The 15,100-nt window shown below is 47.5% G+C and overlaps 2 protein-coding genes across 2 annotated transcripts in view; both read right to left on the bottom strand.

Moving 5' to 3' along the window:
• Window positions 1-1,653: 1,653 nt before the first annotated feature.
• Window positions 1,654-7,118, bottom strand: LOC308146928 (eukaryotic initiation factor 4A-I). The gene is made up of 11 exons (XM_080518927.1): window positions 7,040-7,118; window positions 5,716-5,758; window positions 5,494-5,626; window positions 5,146-5,285; window positions 4,873-5,041; window positions 4,409-4,518; window positions 4,192-4,335; window positions 3,987-4,124; window positions 3,820-3,909; window positions 3,223-3,302; window positions 1,654-2,996 (listed from the first exon to the last, which is right to left on the bottom strand). Exons 1-11 carry the CDS (start codon window positions 7,060-7,062, stop codon window positions 2,852-2,854), a joined length of 1,215 nt encoding a protein of 404 aa, XP_080375053.1. The 5' UTR covers window positions 7,063-7,118; the 3' UTR covers window positions 1,654-2,851.
• Window positions 7,119-8,307: 1,189 nt separating this feature from the next.
• senp3b (SUMO specific peptidase 3b) overlaps window positions 8,308-15,100 on the bottom strand; it is a 37,270-nt gene continuing 30,477 nt past the window's right edge. Inside the window, exon 12 of the mRNA XM_080519208.1 lies at window positions 8,308-9,676. Coding sequence (XP_080375334.1) covers window positions 9,566-9,676 — 111 coding nt within the window. The 3' untranslated portion in view covers window positions 8,308-9,565. The remainder of the gene's footprint in view (window positions 9,677-15,100) is intronic.

The raw sequence follows: 15,100 nt of genomic DNA, 5'->3' as shown, positions 1-15,100 counted from the left end.
ATAGAAGATCAGATCGGACTTTATTTATCCCACATGGGGAATTGTTTCATCCCAGAAGCTCCACATTGCAAAGATAATTAAAGACAGACAGGACAGTTCTACACAAGAGAGTAGACTATGTATTTAAATAGATAATATAGATTCATATATAGACATGGAAACACAGGAAGGAAAAGTATGGGGTAAAAACACTCAGTAGTAGTATTCTTGATAGGATTTACAGTTCCCAGTAGCACAGTGGTATTTCTATGGTTGCTGCTGTTGAACAGTGCCAGTGGGTCAGAACGTCATGCTAGATGAAGCTTGCATATGACGACACTTTGAGGACTTGTAGTTTAAAGTGAATCCTCCTGCTGACGTCACATCACACCCAGGGTTCTGGTCCAGACAAGCTGGTCCTGATTCAGGCTTTGCTGTTTCTCACGTGACGACATCACTTTAAATACACTCAAAAAAAATCAACTATGCAGTTTTTCCGTTTACATATCAGAACTATGTTTGATTATCATGAGCTTATTGAATTTCTTGTTGTTGAACGGTTTACTCTAATACATGTTCCTCAGATATGAATAAATGGGATTCAATCTACTTAATATGAATCGATGGAAATGTGTGACATGATTAAACTACTTCAACTTAACAAATGATTTTTGTGTTTGTGAAAGAGATTGTTCAGTGTAGATAGATAATACATGGAATTCATGAATAGAATCAAATAAAGGGATGAACCAATCAATCCCCGCTTAAAAGGATGTTTCCGACCCTGAACCTGACGCCACCTCCGGGATCAGATCAGGAGTTTCCTGTGGTCCAACTCTCCACAATGATCATTCTCCTGGAAGAACCAAACACGGGATTCAATAAGGACACTAGAAAAACCCAGAACCTTCCAACTACAAAATATCTGCTGTTTCAGTGATTCTGACTTCACCAGCAAACGACCCTTCCAGAACAAACGGGACCTGTTTGGACCAGAACCCCAGCCTGATGGAGGAGAACCGTCCTCTGGTTCTGCAAGACCACAGTCACAGTTCCTGACTGGATCCAGATGGACGACATCCAGGACCAACTGGACTCTGAAAATCCTCCATTCGATCTGGAACCAGGTCTGGAACTTCTGCCCTTCATCAACACTCATCATCTTCAAACATCCAACTCCTCCTGCATGAAGGAACTCAGAGGGTTCTACACAAACCAAGGAATCTGTGAAATGGTTCTGTACCCTGCAGATCCACATGGACCAGTAACCATAGCAACACACACACACACACTTGGAACTGAAGTGTCTGCAATTTTTTAAAATCAAACGGTTTATTTGAGAGTAAACTCAAAACATTTCATTGGTGACATTTAAGACAATGTAAATAGAAAAACGTAAAAGTGGAACCCTTCCAGACAATTAGAACGTCATTGGCTCTTCAGCCCGTTCATCCAAACTGGTTTCTGAGCTCAGGACCAGTGGACCCGAGGGCGACCTCTACTGTCCACATCTTCCACAACTCTTTATTTGTGCCGTGACGTCACGCCGCGTCACAAAGCAACGTCCATTTTGATGTTCATCGAGCCATTACTTCACCTCCCACCTTCTAACCTCACCTGTGGGGAGAGTCGGGAGTTTGTAGTCTCACTGACTTGATGGAAATGACACGAACATACAATTAAATGTTTATTGTGGAAAGACAACCAGTAATGACATGCTGGAATGCTGTAAAAGTAAAAGTCCAGCTGAACGACTGCACCGAGCCCCTCACTCCGTCAAACTACTCAACAATGCAGAGCCCAGTTTACACTGTTAAAAACCACAAACCTTTATTTTAAAGACCATTAAAATAAATACTATACAGAATCCAATGTAGAAAACTTGATTTCTGTCAAAAGAATGAATCCAGAAAGTCACTTAAAAAATGAAAGATGCCAACGACGGCTTTTAATTCTCAGTGGAATTTTGTGGAGTGGAGAGGGGTATAATCTCTATATACTCATTTGTAGTTTGGTCCATTACCGTCAGACACCACCCCGACCCCCACCCACCAACACCTCAGTGACGTAGTTACAAAACGTGAGCCGCTCGCCAGAAACCCCCAGTAAGGAGGAACGTCCACAACTCACCGTCTCCGCCTCCCAAACTACTCACCTCAACCCAACACGCCGCTGTACGGGTGGAGGACGCCGACCGTACAGCGGCCACACAAAGACGTGAGCAGCGGTGAAAGGATCAGAAGGGTAAACCACTCATTCATGACGGAGGTTACTGTACAGGTCTCTTTATTGAATATGCCCAGTGTACTCTAGGACCAGACTGCGGTTCTGAACATGGAGCAGTGGAAGGCTGCGTGGGCGCTTTAAATACTGACGTGGTTCCACCGCAGCGCTTCCACCTGTGTTATGGACAAAGTGGAGTTGAAGTCCAAAGTGAACTGCAGTCCAAACCACTCGTCTACCAGCCACCCAGCAGGTGGCGCTGTGCAATCCACAGCCACACCCCAGAAGCTCCGGGCAGCGTCACACTGCAGGTCTGGCTCTACTGGGACCAGTACAGACCAGCGACACCCGGCTTGGGGAGCTTGTGGAGGTGTGGCTGGGATTCAGGAGAGGAGTGAGCTGCTGGAACAGTTTGGGAGCCGACATGAAACAAAAGACTATGGCAGGCAGATGAGTACGTTATCCTTCCATTATAGACAAAAAAAAAAAAAGCAAAATGCAACACAACTATTTCCAAAGTCTTGATCGAGATGCGAAAGTCATGTTGGAATTTAGCAAAGGAAGGTTTTAGAATGAGGATCATATAAGAAAAAGATTTTGACTTCTAAAATAAGTGGGTTGGGGTGGACGACGGGCATTTTTAATTTGTCTAGATCAGATCGGCCACGTTCATGGGCATCTCCTCAATGGTGGTGTTGTAGAAAGTCTCAATGTCCCTCAGGGTTCTCTTGTCGTCCTCCGTCACCATGTTGATGGCCACTCCTTTTCTGCCAAAGCGCCCACCTCGTCCAATCCTGGGGGAGCAACAAGGACCAGTCATGTTTGAGGCCCATCAAGGAGACATCAGTGGAGAGTTATTCTCAATAAGGAGTCTCAAGCAACTTATCCCACAAGTGTTCAACACCTTATGCAGACTTTCTAAATTAGCACATTCCAAATCAAATCCACGACAAAGAGAGAAAGTTCCTGCCTGAACACCAACAGCTTTGTCATTCTAGGTGGAAGAAAGGCAGGTTTTACCGGTGAATGTAGTTTTCTCTGTTGGTCGGCAGGTCGTAGTTGATGACCAGAGACACCTGCTGGACATCAATCCCTCTGGCCTGAGGACAAACCGCTTGGGTTACTGCTGCACATCAACATACATGTGAAACATCCAAACACGTGGTTCATGTCATCTGCCAATAAGTTGTGAGTCCGGGACGGGAGCCCAGCTACAGTGGAGGGCAGATCGCATTCTGTACCAAAGAACTTTCAATCCTTCAGCAACACAGGAGATGGAAGGAGAGGGAACTTTGGACATTCAGGGGTCAAACACACAAAGCAAAGACATTTGATGGTGAAGTCATTGACTTCAAGTTCACCTACACACTGAAGTTTAACCATTACAAAGCTGAATTCAGCTTTAAAAAGATCAAAGTATAACTCAAATGTAAAATTCAGGCCAACTTGTGTTTAAGCCTGTCAAATCCTCAGCTGGACAATGTAAGCAGAACCTCAGAACAAAGTCAACGCTGGACAGAAGTCAGCTGCACCACCTGGACGTGATCCAGTCCTACTTCACAACAAGTCCGTTCCAAAGACTGAATTGTGTCTCAGTACTACAGAGGACACACGTACCAGCAGGTCAGTGGTGATGAGGACTCGACTGGATCCAGAACGGAACTCCCTCATGATCAAGTCTCTCTCCTTCTGGTCCATGTCCCCGTGCTGAAAGACAAGCGCCAGTTACACAGGAGGACAGACGACGTCTCCGGGACGTCCCAGTGACGGGCGGAGGTCCTCACCAGAGCAGACACGGTGAAGTCCCTGGCGTGCATCTTCTCAGTGAGCCAGTCCACTTTCCTCCTGGTGTTGATGAAGATGACGGCCTGTGTTATGGTCAGGGTCTCGTACAGGTCACACAGCGTGTCCAGCTTCCACTCCTGAGGAGGTTCACACGTTAACACACGTCTGCTACTGAAGGCTCCACACTGCAGATCAACGCATCACCTCTTTCTCCACGTTGATGTAGAACTGACGGATTCCCTCCAGGGTCAGCTCCTCCTTCTTCACAAGAATTCGGACAGGCTCACGCATGAACTTCTTTGTGACCTCCAGAACATCAGCGGGCATGGTGGCCGACAGGAGGACGACCTAAAGGTGATAGAGGGTCAGACTCTGCCGCCGTTGGCTTGGTGACCTTCACCGATGTGCCGGGGACGCTCACCTGCGTGTTGCTCGGCAGTTTCTGGAAAATTTCGTAGATCTGATCCTTAAATCCGCGACTGAGCATCTCATCAGCCTCATCCAGCACAAATATTTTGATGTACTTTGATGCTGTGGGAATAAAGAAATGTAGCTTGGTTCAAAGCCTATACTCTGCAGTATCTAAACCCATGAACACCAGACGACAACCTTAAACTTCTTTTGTAGTGCTTTGAGGAGACCGACCATCACTATGACGGCTGCTGTATTCAGAAAAAGCAATGTATGATCACGTCTCTGGACCTCTGCTGTACTGCAGACTCAAGCCGACAGAACGCCGTCCAGAGCAGCAGCACAACAGTAAAGTCCAGAGTCAGCTGACACGCATGGGTTTCATCACGATACAGCAGGAGCATCTAAACCACACCAACACCGCCCCACTGGGCTGGGGGGTGAGAGGAGTCCAGTGTCGGTGACTTGACTTACAAAGGTTTTTGCGAGTTAACATGTCGAAGACACGGCCAGGAGTTCCCACCACGATGTGAGGAGCCTCGGCCTGCAGCTTCTGGACCTCACAGCGGATGTTGGTTCCTCCGATGCAGGCGTAGCAATTGGCTCCCATGTAGTCACCCAGGGCCAGGACCACCTTCTGGATCTGGAGAGGAAAGAATACAACTTATAAACCATTTATTGAGGAGCCCTAAAGGCCATATGAAGCTCATACAACACAGTTTCTATCAGCCTGTCGGTGCTGCATACCTGCTGAGCCAGCTCCCTGGTGGGAGCCAGGACCAGAGCCTGGGTGCCTTTCAGCTCCACGTCAATCTGCTGAAGGATAGAAATGGCAAAGGTGGCAGTCTTCCCAGTGCCAGACTGGGCCTGAGCGATCACATCGTAACCTGCAAGACAACGTCAGCATGATTAATAGTTCAGCTACAGAGTGGATACCAAATGAAGTGCAGGACAATCGTTTGACACCAGGAGAAAGGTCCACTTACTGTGGAGTCTAGAGAATTCATGTTCTACAGGCCGACTGACTATTGGGACATTTTGCATTTCTTGATACTTAGGAAGTTTAGATTCAACAGCATGTTGACACATACTCACCCTTGATACAAGGAATAATGGCTCGTTGCTGGATAGCAGAAGGCTTCTCAAAACCGTAGGCATAGATTCCCCTGAGCAGAGCCTCGCGCAAGTTCATCTCATCAAAACTGTCCACGATCTGGTTCCAGTTGCTCTGAAGTCACAAGGCAAACATTCGTTAGAATTAACGGCTGTGTATCATGAGGCAACAGCCAGGTAACCCGATGAGACAGCATCTCTTACCTCAATGATCCCGTCCGGCTCCATGCCCTCGGGGCCATTGTCTCTGTGAACAAGACAATGGAGACATTTTACTGCCACACTCTGTCACCATTTCTCAGGGAAAGACTTGTGGTGAAGCCTCACAAGAGTTACTGGTAATCAATACGATGTCAGGTTAATAGATTTGATCTTAAGGTCTAGTCCTCGTTTCCCCTTCTGACCTTTATATACAAGACGTTTAATACGTTTTAGCCACCGTGTCAAAGACAGGAGACTTTTAAAAAGGGTTTTTAGAGGAAAAGGCACAGCTATCGTGGATTGTGTAAGCCAATCAACAGCTTCGACCTCCGCTCGGGCCTCGAGCCGCTTCATCCGGGTCTTTTCCTCGGAGCTCACGCCTTTTCTCTGTCCGCCATTTTTTGCTCAACATTTCCAAGATGGTCGTTCTTCACAGAATCGTTTGGTTCCGACTGCCCGCGCCCCGAACCCACCCGGCACCGTGTTCGACCCCCACTCCGGCCTCGGCCGCGCACACAGGCCCAACGAACCCGCTCCGTTACACCCCGGCGGACGGTTTAGTGGAAGACATTGACGATTAGCCGCCGTTAGCCGCGGCCTGCTAACAGCCTCACCAGGCCTCGGTCCTTCCACGCGGCCTTCCAGCACAGTTAGCCGGTCTGGCCCACCGGCCGGGGCCCCGCACACCACCCGGCCACTGCTCGCTTCACTCAGGCACATTATGTTTCACCCACGACGGAAAGAAGCGGCTGGTAGAACATCCGCCCGAGACTCTGTCCGGGCAGCCGGGACGTCACGACGACCATGTGCGTTTATGGAACAAAAGAAAAAACCGCAAATAGCTTTGCTTAAGGTCCTTAAGCCTCCACGATTAAACGAGCTCCAGCAGCCAGTGACTACATGGAGCCAGAAAAAGCTCATTACAGTGCGTTTATGTCCGGATAAAACCGAGCGGCGGTGGAAGGAGAGCGGGCGAAGGCCCAGACCAGCGCCATTCACGTGCTCTGCCGGCGGAGCCGGCCCCGATGCAGACCGGGGAGCTCCACCGGTACCCGATCCAACCACCCGAATATTCATCTGGACTCGCCTTCTACGTGAACGACTCACTGGAAAGTGGTTTGAGATTTTAAAATCCGAGAACCGAGCCACGGGTCTATCCTCCACTTAACCCGCAAAGTAACAGGATGTTCCGCTTCACGTCGACAATCAAAAGCCCGACATACTTTTTTTTTTTTAAATACCTCTACATCTCGCAATGTTGTCTAAGTTACAATATTTAGCCTGAAACATCGTAATTCTACCCCGGTCCATCCGCGGTTTTCCTTACCTGTTATCATATTCAGCCGACATATTTCCAAAGAAAGAGGCTGCGGCAAAAATGTCTTTTATACGGTGACAACACAAAATACAGCGTTCTTATTGCAACACGCCCCCGTCATTTACCAGAAGTCCCGCCCATGCTGGCCTCTGATTGGGTGGGTCGAGATGTCAGAGAAACTGGGCGGGGCATGACTTGGGGAGGAGTGCGTGTTTTGTTCACCATCGGCAAATCAGACGGGCGGTCTCTGTATTTTACAGCAAGAGCATATGAGCAACCAAGCTCCTTGCAAACGGGACACCCTGGATTATGTCGGCAGCCCCCCGGGCAGCCATTAGAAAACAATAGACTGAACTCCACTGGACGTTTTACATCTTCGACCATATTTCTCTCCATCTCTCACCCTCCGAGGTTTCTGTCCATCTCTCACCCTCCGAGGTTTCTCTCCATCTCTCACCCTCCGAGGTTTCTCTCCATCTCTCACCCTCCGAGGGTTTTTTTGTTTGTTGCTTTTGTTCTCTCGTCTTAAAAGAAGAATTTACCACAACTGACCAGTAAAACTGTATAATTTCACCTGTGAAATTTCAATAAATAAAATCGGTAAAAAAACTAAACAAAAAAAAAGGTAGTCTCACCATGAAACTGGCCCTGGACCGCCTGAAGTGTTCCTGCTGTTCCAGAAAGCCCATGAAACTTCACTTCAATCAAAAGCTACACTAATTGTAGGATTAGATTCAGATGTGTTCTTCTACACGCACAAAGACTTTAGTTTCAGTTTGTGTGGCATATCTGGAACAAGTTTAAATGTTTGAAGTCAGTAACTTTTCCAGTACATTCAGTATTTTCAGTGTGACAGCAGCACATACTGTTTGTAGTCAGAAGACCAGGTGGATTTTATAGCTGTGGGCTGATTCAGTTAGACACTTGGTGCCCAGAATTAAGTTTTCCTTCTCATAAAAGAAAATGCTCAACCTTTGAAATCGGGACAACAGAAACTCATAAATTGCTCCACACTCAAAAAGTGTGTATCATGAGGAATGAGGAAGCTTCATCTGTGCTGGCAGACTCAACAGCAGGAAGTTACAAACAGTGCCAATGTGTCCTGGACAAACACACATTAGGGTCAGTAAATCTCAGTAGTTTTTTGGTTACAGCGTAAAATAAGAGTTTCTCCATCTAAAGTAGTAAAGAACCCATTCACACTAACAATGTGAAGCATGTGATGGAAGCAGAACCACTCCGTTCAGCACAAAGCACGCAGATTGCCGTTTGCCACATATTTTTATTTTTAGCAACCATAATGCATTGCAGAAGATATAAAACGGTCAACTCTGTTGCATGAACTTCAGTTTGAAAAACAAACAAAAAAATGCTGAAATAAAAACACACAGCTATCCACAAGTTTGTCTCATTATAAAAAGAGGAGGAGAGCACTGTGACTCCGCTGTGGAAGTACTGCGCCTGTTCTGAAGCTGCTGTGGTCCTCACCCAAAATGGCTCTTTTAAGAAATACTAACCACATCATCTTTTCTGAACTTACTTCAAAGAGAAAACAAATGTATAGTCTTTTTAACACCATTTGTTTAAAGCAATAAGCATATCACCACGTTTACTGACAGCGAGAAAACACAGAAAAAGATAAATGCAATGTAAAGATTGGCCTTCGGGCGGTGATCAGCAGACCAAACGTCCAGCTGGACTCCAGTGCGTTAGTGAGAATACAGAGGTCTGGCGGAGGGCTTTCCACCGCTGTTCTGGAAAAGTTCAGAAAAGTCCGTATAGAAAACGGGGATGAGACAAACTATAAGCAGAAAGGAGTCGGAGACGTGGAAGTGTCCAGCGCCTTGCTCTGAGGATGGAGAAGGGACTGGTGTTACGCTCCAGGCGGCTGTAAACCCCGGAGCTCTGCTCAGCGTCCACCCGGGTCTGGACCCGGTATTTACAGTGAGGACTTACCAGAGCCGGACCAGACCCAAGTGGACTTTTCCAGAAAGGAAGCGACGCAGTCTTGGCCTCTGTCAACCACAAAGGAATAACCATGACACGGAAATGAAATCAGTTTATAAAAAGGTGGAGGGGAAAGCGAAGACAAAGAGTCAAACAAGAACATTTCATACAGTAGAAGATATTCGTCTGGATGTTGGCAGAGAAACTTTCTCTTGGGTCTTTTGAAGTCAAGTCAGTCAATCATTGGCTCCCCTTGTCCTCGCTTTTTTTTTAATTGTCCCGCTGGGTTTTCAAGGAAGGCGGGGACAGGGCTCTAGGTGTGGCTGGGAGCCGGAGACGGGGCTATAGACGGGGGCTGGAGGGGGTTAGGGGACGGGGACGGGCTGGGGGGAGTCACAGGGTGAGCTTGCAGTGACAGTCCCTTGTACATTTGCCTCCGGAGCATGTCCTGCTGGAGACGGGGCTGGACATGGATGTGGAGCCGGGGCATGTCCTGCTGGAGACGGGGACGGGGCTGGACATGGACCTGGAGACGGGGCGGGGCTGGACATGGACCTGGAGACGGGGACGGGGCGGGGCTGGGGGGAGTCACAGGGTGAGCTTGCAGTGACACAGTTCCTTGTACATTTGCCTCCGGAGCCGGGGCATGTCCTGCTGGCCGAAGCTGAAGGGCTGTCCCAGGGACAGACACTTGCAGTACTGCAGGACGAGCAGAGACAGACGGTGAGAGGACGCACTGGAAGACCACACACACTGGATCAAACACTTTTATAACGCATGAAGCAGCTCCTCTGTCCTTTATTCAATATCTGATCTCTGTCTGGAAGAATCTGTCGCCCTCATCCTCATGTGGACGTAAGACATGACGGTACGGCCGTCTCACACCTCACAGTCCACTGAGCTGGTGGTGTGGTGTAGTGTAGCGTAGCGTAGTGTGGTGTGGTGTAGTGGTGGTGTGGCGTAGTGTAGCATGGTGTAGTGTAGTGTAGCGTGGTGTAGTGTAACGTGGCGTAGTGTAGCGTGGTGTGGTGTAGTGGTGGTGTGGTGTGGTGTAGCATGGTGTGGTGTAGTGTAACGTAGTGTAGTGTGGTGTAGTGGTGGTGTGGTGTGGTGTAGCGTAGTGTAGCATGGTGTGGTGTAGTGTAACGTAGTGTAGTGTGGTGTGGTGGTGTGGTGGTGTGGCGTGGCATAGTGTAGCATAGTGTAGTGTAGCGTAGTGTAGTGAGGTGTAGTGAGGTGTAGCGTAGTGAGGTGTAGTGTAGTGTAGTGAAGTGTAGTGTAGTGAGGTGTAGTGTAGTGAAGTGTAGTGTAGTGAGGTGTAGTGTAGTGAGGTGTAGTGTAGTGAAGTGTAGTGTAGTGAGGTGTAGTGTGGTGTAGTGTAGTGTAGTGTAGTGAGGTGTAGTGTAGTGAGGTGTAATGAGGTGTAGTGAGGTGTAGTGTAGTGTAGTGTGGTGAGGTGTAGTGAGGTGTAGTGAGGTGTAGTGTAGTGTAGTGTAGTGAGGTGTAGTGCAGTGTAGTGTAGTGTAGTGTGGTGTAGTGGTGGTGTGGTGTGGTGTAGCGTAGTGTAGCATGGCGTGGTGTAGTGGTGGTGTGGTGTAGCGTAGTGTAGCATGGCATGGTGTAGTGTAGCGTAGTGTAGTGGTGGTGTGGCGTGGCGTAGTGTAGCATGGTGTAGTGTAGCGTAGTGTGGCGTAGGGTGGTGTAGTGTAGTGTAGTGTGGTGTGGTGTGGTGTAGTGGTGGTGTGGTGTGGTGTAGCGTAGTGTAGCATGGCGTGGTGTAGTGTAGCGTAGTGTAGTGGTGGTGTGGCGTGGCGTAGTGTAGCATGGTGTAGTGTAGCGTAGTGTGGCGTAGGGTGGTGTAGTGTAGTGTAGTGAGGTGTAGTATAGTGAAGTGTAGTGTAGTGTAGTGAGGTGTAGTGTAGTGAGGTGTAGTGTAGTGAGGTGTAGTGTAGTGAGGTGTAGTGTAGTGTCGTGAGGTGTGGTGTAGTGTAGTGTAGTGTAGTGAGGTGTAGTGTAGTGAGGTGTAGTGAGGTGTGGTGTAGTGTAGTGAGGTGTGGTGTAGTGTAGTGAGGTGTGGTGTAGTGTAGTGTAGTGAGGTGTAGTGTAGTGTAGTGAGGTGTAGTGTAGTGAGGTGTAGTGTAGTGTAGTGAGGTGTAGTGTAGTGTAGTGAGGTGTGGTGTAGTGTAGTGAGGTGTAGTGTAGTGTGGTGTAGTGAGGTGTAGTGTAGTGAGGTGTAGTGTAGTGAGGTGTAGTGTAGTGTAGTGAGGTGTAGTGTAGTGAGGTGTAGTGTAGTGTAGTGAGGTGTAGTGTAGTGTAGTGAAGTGTAGTGTAGTGTAGTGAGGTGTAGTGTAGTGTAGTGAGGTGTAGTGTAGTGTAGTGAAGTGTAGTGAGGTGTAGTGAGGTGTAGTGTAGTGTAGTGTGGTGAGGTGTAGTGAGGTGTAGTGTAGTGTAGTGTAGTGAGGTGTAGTGCAGTGTAGTGTAGTGTAGTGTAGTGGAGTGAGGTGTAGTGCAGTGTAGTGTAGTGTAGTGAGGTGTAGTGTAGTGTAGTGTAGTGAGGTGTAGTGTAGTGTAGTGAGGTGTAGTGTAGTGTAGTGAGGTGTAGTGTGGTGTAGTGCAGTGTAGTGTAGTGAGGTGTAGTGTAGTGTAGTGAGGTGTAGTGCAGTGTAGTGTAGTGAGGTGTAGTGTAGTGAGGTGTAGTGTAGTGAGGTGTAGTGCAGTGTAGTGTAGTGTAGTGAGGTGTAGTGCAGTGTAGTGCGGTGTAGTGTGGTGTAGTGTAGTGTAGTGAGGTGTAGTGCAGTGTAGTGTAGTGTAGTGAGGTGTAGTGCAGTGTAGTGTAGTGTAGTGCAGTGAGGTGTAGTGTAGTGTAGTGTAGTGAGGTGTAGTGTAGTGTAGTGAGGTGTAGTGTAGTGTAGTGTGGTGTAGTGTAGTGAGGTGTAGTGTAGTGTAGTGTGGTGTAGTGTGGTGTGATGTAGTATAGTGAGGTGTAGTGTAGTGTAGTGTGGTGTAGTGTAGTGAGGTGTAGTGTAGTGTAGTGAGGTGTAGTGTAGTGTAGTGAGGTGTAGTGTAGTGTAGTGAGGTGTAGTGTAGTGTAGTGAGGTGTAGTGTAGTGAGGTGTAGTGTAGTGAGGTGTAATGTGGTGTAGTGTAGTGAGGTGTAGTGTAGTGTAGTGTAGTGTGGTGTAGTGTAGTGTGGTGTAGTGTAGTGAGGTGTAGTGTGGTGTGATGTAGTGTAGTGTGGTGTAGTGTAGTGAGGTGTAGTGTGGTGTGATGTAGTGTAGTGAGGTGTAGTGTAGTGTAGTGTGGTGTAGTGTAGTGAGGTGTAGTGTAGTGTAGTGAGGTGTAGTGAGGTGTAGTGTAGTGAGGTGTAGTGTAGTGTGGTGTAGTGTAGTGTAGTGTGGTGTAGTGTAGTGAGGTGTAGTGTAGTGTAGTGTAGTGAGGTGTAGTGTAGTGAGGTGTAGTGTAGTGTAGTGAGGTGTAGTGTAGTGAGGTGTAGTGTAGTGTAGTGAGGTGTAGTGTAGTGTAGTGAGGTGTAGTGTAGTGTAGTGTAGTGAGGTGTAGTGTAGTGTAGTGTAGTGAGGTGTAGTGTAGTGAGGTGTAGTGAGGTGTAGTGTAGTGTAGTGAGGTGTAGTGTAGTGAGGTGTAGTGTAGTGTAGTGAGGTGTAGTGTAGTGTAGTGTAGTGTGGTGTAGTGTAGTGAGGTGTAGTGAGGTGTAGTGTAGTGTAGTGAGGTGTAGTGTAGTGAGGTGTAGTGTAGTGTAGTGAGGTGTAGTGTAGTGTGGTGTAGTGTAGTGAGGTGTAGTGTAGTGTAGTGAGGTGTAGTGTAGTGTAGTGAGGTGTAGTGTAGTGTAGTGTGGTGTAGTGTAGTGAGGTGTAGTGAGGTGTAGTGTAGTGTAGTGTAGTGTAGTGAGGTGTAGTGTAGTGAGGTGTAGTGAGGTGTAGTGTAGTGTAGTGAGGTGTAGTGTAGTGTAGTGTAGTGAGGTGTAGTGTAGTGTAGTGTAGTGTGGTGTAGTGTAGTGAGGTGTAGTGAGGTGTAGTGTAGTGTAGTGAGGTGTAGTGTAGTGAGGTGTAGTGTAGTGTAGTGAGGTGTAGTGTAGTGTAGTGTAGTGAGGTGTAGTGTAGTGTAGTGTAGTGTAGTGTAGTGTAGTGAGGTGTAGTGTAGTGTAGTGTAGTGTAGTGAGGTGTAGTGTAGTGTAGTGTAGTGAGGTGTAGTGTAGTGTAGTGTAGTGAGGTGTAGTGTAGTGTAGTGAGGTGTAGTGTAGTGAGGTGTAGTGTAGTGTAGTGTAGTGAGGTGTAGTGTAGTGTAGTGAGGTGTAGTGTAGTGTAGTGTAGTGAGGTGTAGTGTAGTGAGGTGTAGTGAGGTGTAGTGTAGTGAGGTGTAGTGAGGTGTAGTGTAGTGTAGTGAGGTGTAGTGTAGTGAGGTGTAGTGTAGTGTAGTGAGGTGTAGTGTAGTGTAGTGAGGTGTAGTGTAGTGTGGTGTAGTGTAGTGAGGTGTAGTGAGGTGTAGTGTAGTGTAGTGAGGTGTAGTGTAGTGAGGTGTAGTGTAGTGTAGTGAGGTGTAGTGTAGTGTGGTGTAGTGTAGTGAGGTGTAGTGTAGTGTAGTGAGGTGTAGTGTAGTGTAGTGAGGTGTAGTGTAGTGTAGTGTAGTGTGGTGTAGTGTAGTGAGGTGTAGTGAGGTGTAGTGTAGTGTAGTGAGGTGTAGTGTAGTGAGGTGTAGTGTAGTGTAGTGAGGTGTAGTGTAGTGAGGTGTAGTGTAGTGTAGTGAGGTGTAGTGTAGTGTAGTGAGGTGTAGTGTAGTGTAGTGTGGTGTAGTGTAGTGAGGTGTAGTGTAGTGTAGTGAGGTGTAGTGTAGTGAGGTGTAGTGTAGTGTAGTGTAGTGTAGTGTAGTGAGGTGTAGTGTAGTGTAGTGTAGTGAGGTGTAGTGTAGTGTAGTGTAGTGTGGTGTAGTGTAGTGAGGTGTAGTGAGGTGTAGTGTAGTGTAGTGAGGTGTAGTGTAGTGAGGTGTAGTGAGGTGTAGTGTAGTGTAGTGAGGTGTAGTGTAGTGAGGTGTAGTGTAGTGTAGTGAGGTGTAGTGTAGTGTAGTGAGGTGTAGTGTAGTGTGGTGTAGTGTAGTGAGGTGTAGTGAGGTGTAGTGTAGTGTAGTGAGGTGTAGTGTAGTGAGGTGTAGTGTAGTGAGGTGTAGTGTAGTGTAGTGTAGTGTAGTGAGGTGTAGTGTAGTGTAGTGTAGTGTAGTGTAGTGAGGTGTAGTGAGGTGTAGTGTAGTGAGGTGTAGTGAGGTGTAGTGTAGTGTAGTGTGGTGTAGTGAAGTGTAGTGAGGTGTAGTGAGGTGTAGTGTAGTGAGGTGTAGTGAGGTGTAGTGTAGTGTAGTGTAGTGTAGTGAGGTGTAGTGTAGTGTAGTGTAGTGAGGTGTAGTGTAGTGAGGTGTAGTGTAGTGTAGTGAGGTGTAGTGTAGTGTAGTGAGGTGTAGTGTAGTGTGGTGTAGTGTAGTGAGGTGTAGTGTAGTGTAGTGTAGTGAGGTGTAGTGTAGTGTAGTGTAGTGTGGTGTAGTGTAGTGAGGTGTAGTGAGGTGTAGTGTAGTGTAGTGTAGTGAGGTGTAGTGTAGTGAGGTGTAGTGTAGTGTAGTGAGGTGTAGTGTAGTGAGGTGTAGTGTAGTGTAGTGAGGTGTAGTGTAGTGTAGTGAGGTGTAGTGTAGTGAGGTGTAGTGAGGTGTAGTGTAGTGTAGTGTAGTGTGGTGTAGTGAAGTGTAGTGAGGTGTAGTGAGGTGTAGTGTAGTGAGGTGTAGTGAGGTGTAGTGTAGTGTAGTGTAGTGTAGTGTAGTGAGGTGTAGTGTAGTGTAGTGTAGTGTAGTGAGGTGTAGTGTAGTGAGGTGTAGTGTAGTGTAGTGAGGTGTAGTGTAGTGTAGTGAGGTGTAGTGTAGTGTGGTGTAGTGTAGTGAGGTGTAGTGTCGTGAGGTGTAGTGTAGTGTAGTGAGGTGTAGTGTAGTGTAGTGAGGTGTAGTGTAGTGTGGTGTAGTGTAGTGAGGTGTAGTGTAGTGTAGTGTAGTGAGGTGTAGTGTAGTGAGGTGTAGTGTAGTGTAGTGAGGTGTAGTGTAGTGAGGTGTAGTGTAGTGTAGTGAGGTGTAGTGTAGT

Source organism: Blennius ocellaris, assembly GCF_963422515.1.
Source record: "Blennius ocellaris genome assembly, chromosome: 23".
Classification (NCBI taxonomy): domain Eukaryota; kingdom Metazoa; phylum Chordata; class Actinopteri; order Blenniiformes; family Blenniidae; genus Blennius; species Blennius ocellaris.
Note: the sequence above shows the minus strand (reverse complement) of the source record. Positions and strands in the feature narration are given on the sequence as shown.

Coding starts and splice junctions, on each gene's coding strand:
- LOC308146928 (XM_080518927.1), bottom strand. CDS start 7,062: ATGTCGGCTGAATATGATAACAG. Junction 5,759..7,039: donor TCGGCTGAATATGATAACAG/GTAAGGAAAACC, acceptor TCTTGTTCACAG/AGACAATGGCCCCGAGGGCA. Junction 5,627..5,715: donor AGCCGGACGGGATCATTGAG/GTAAGAGATGCT, acceptor TTGTGACTTCAG/AGCAACTGGAACCAGATCGT.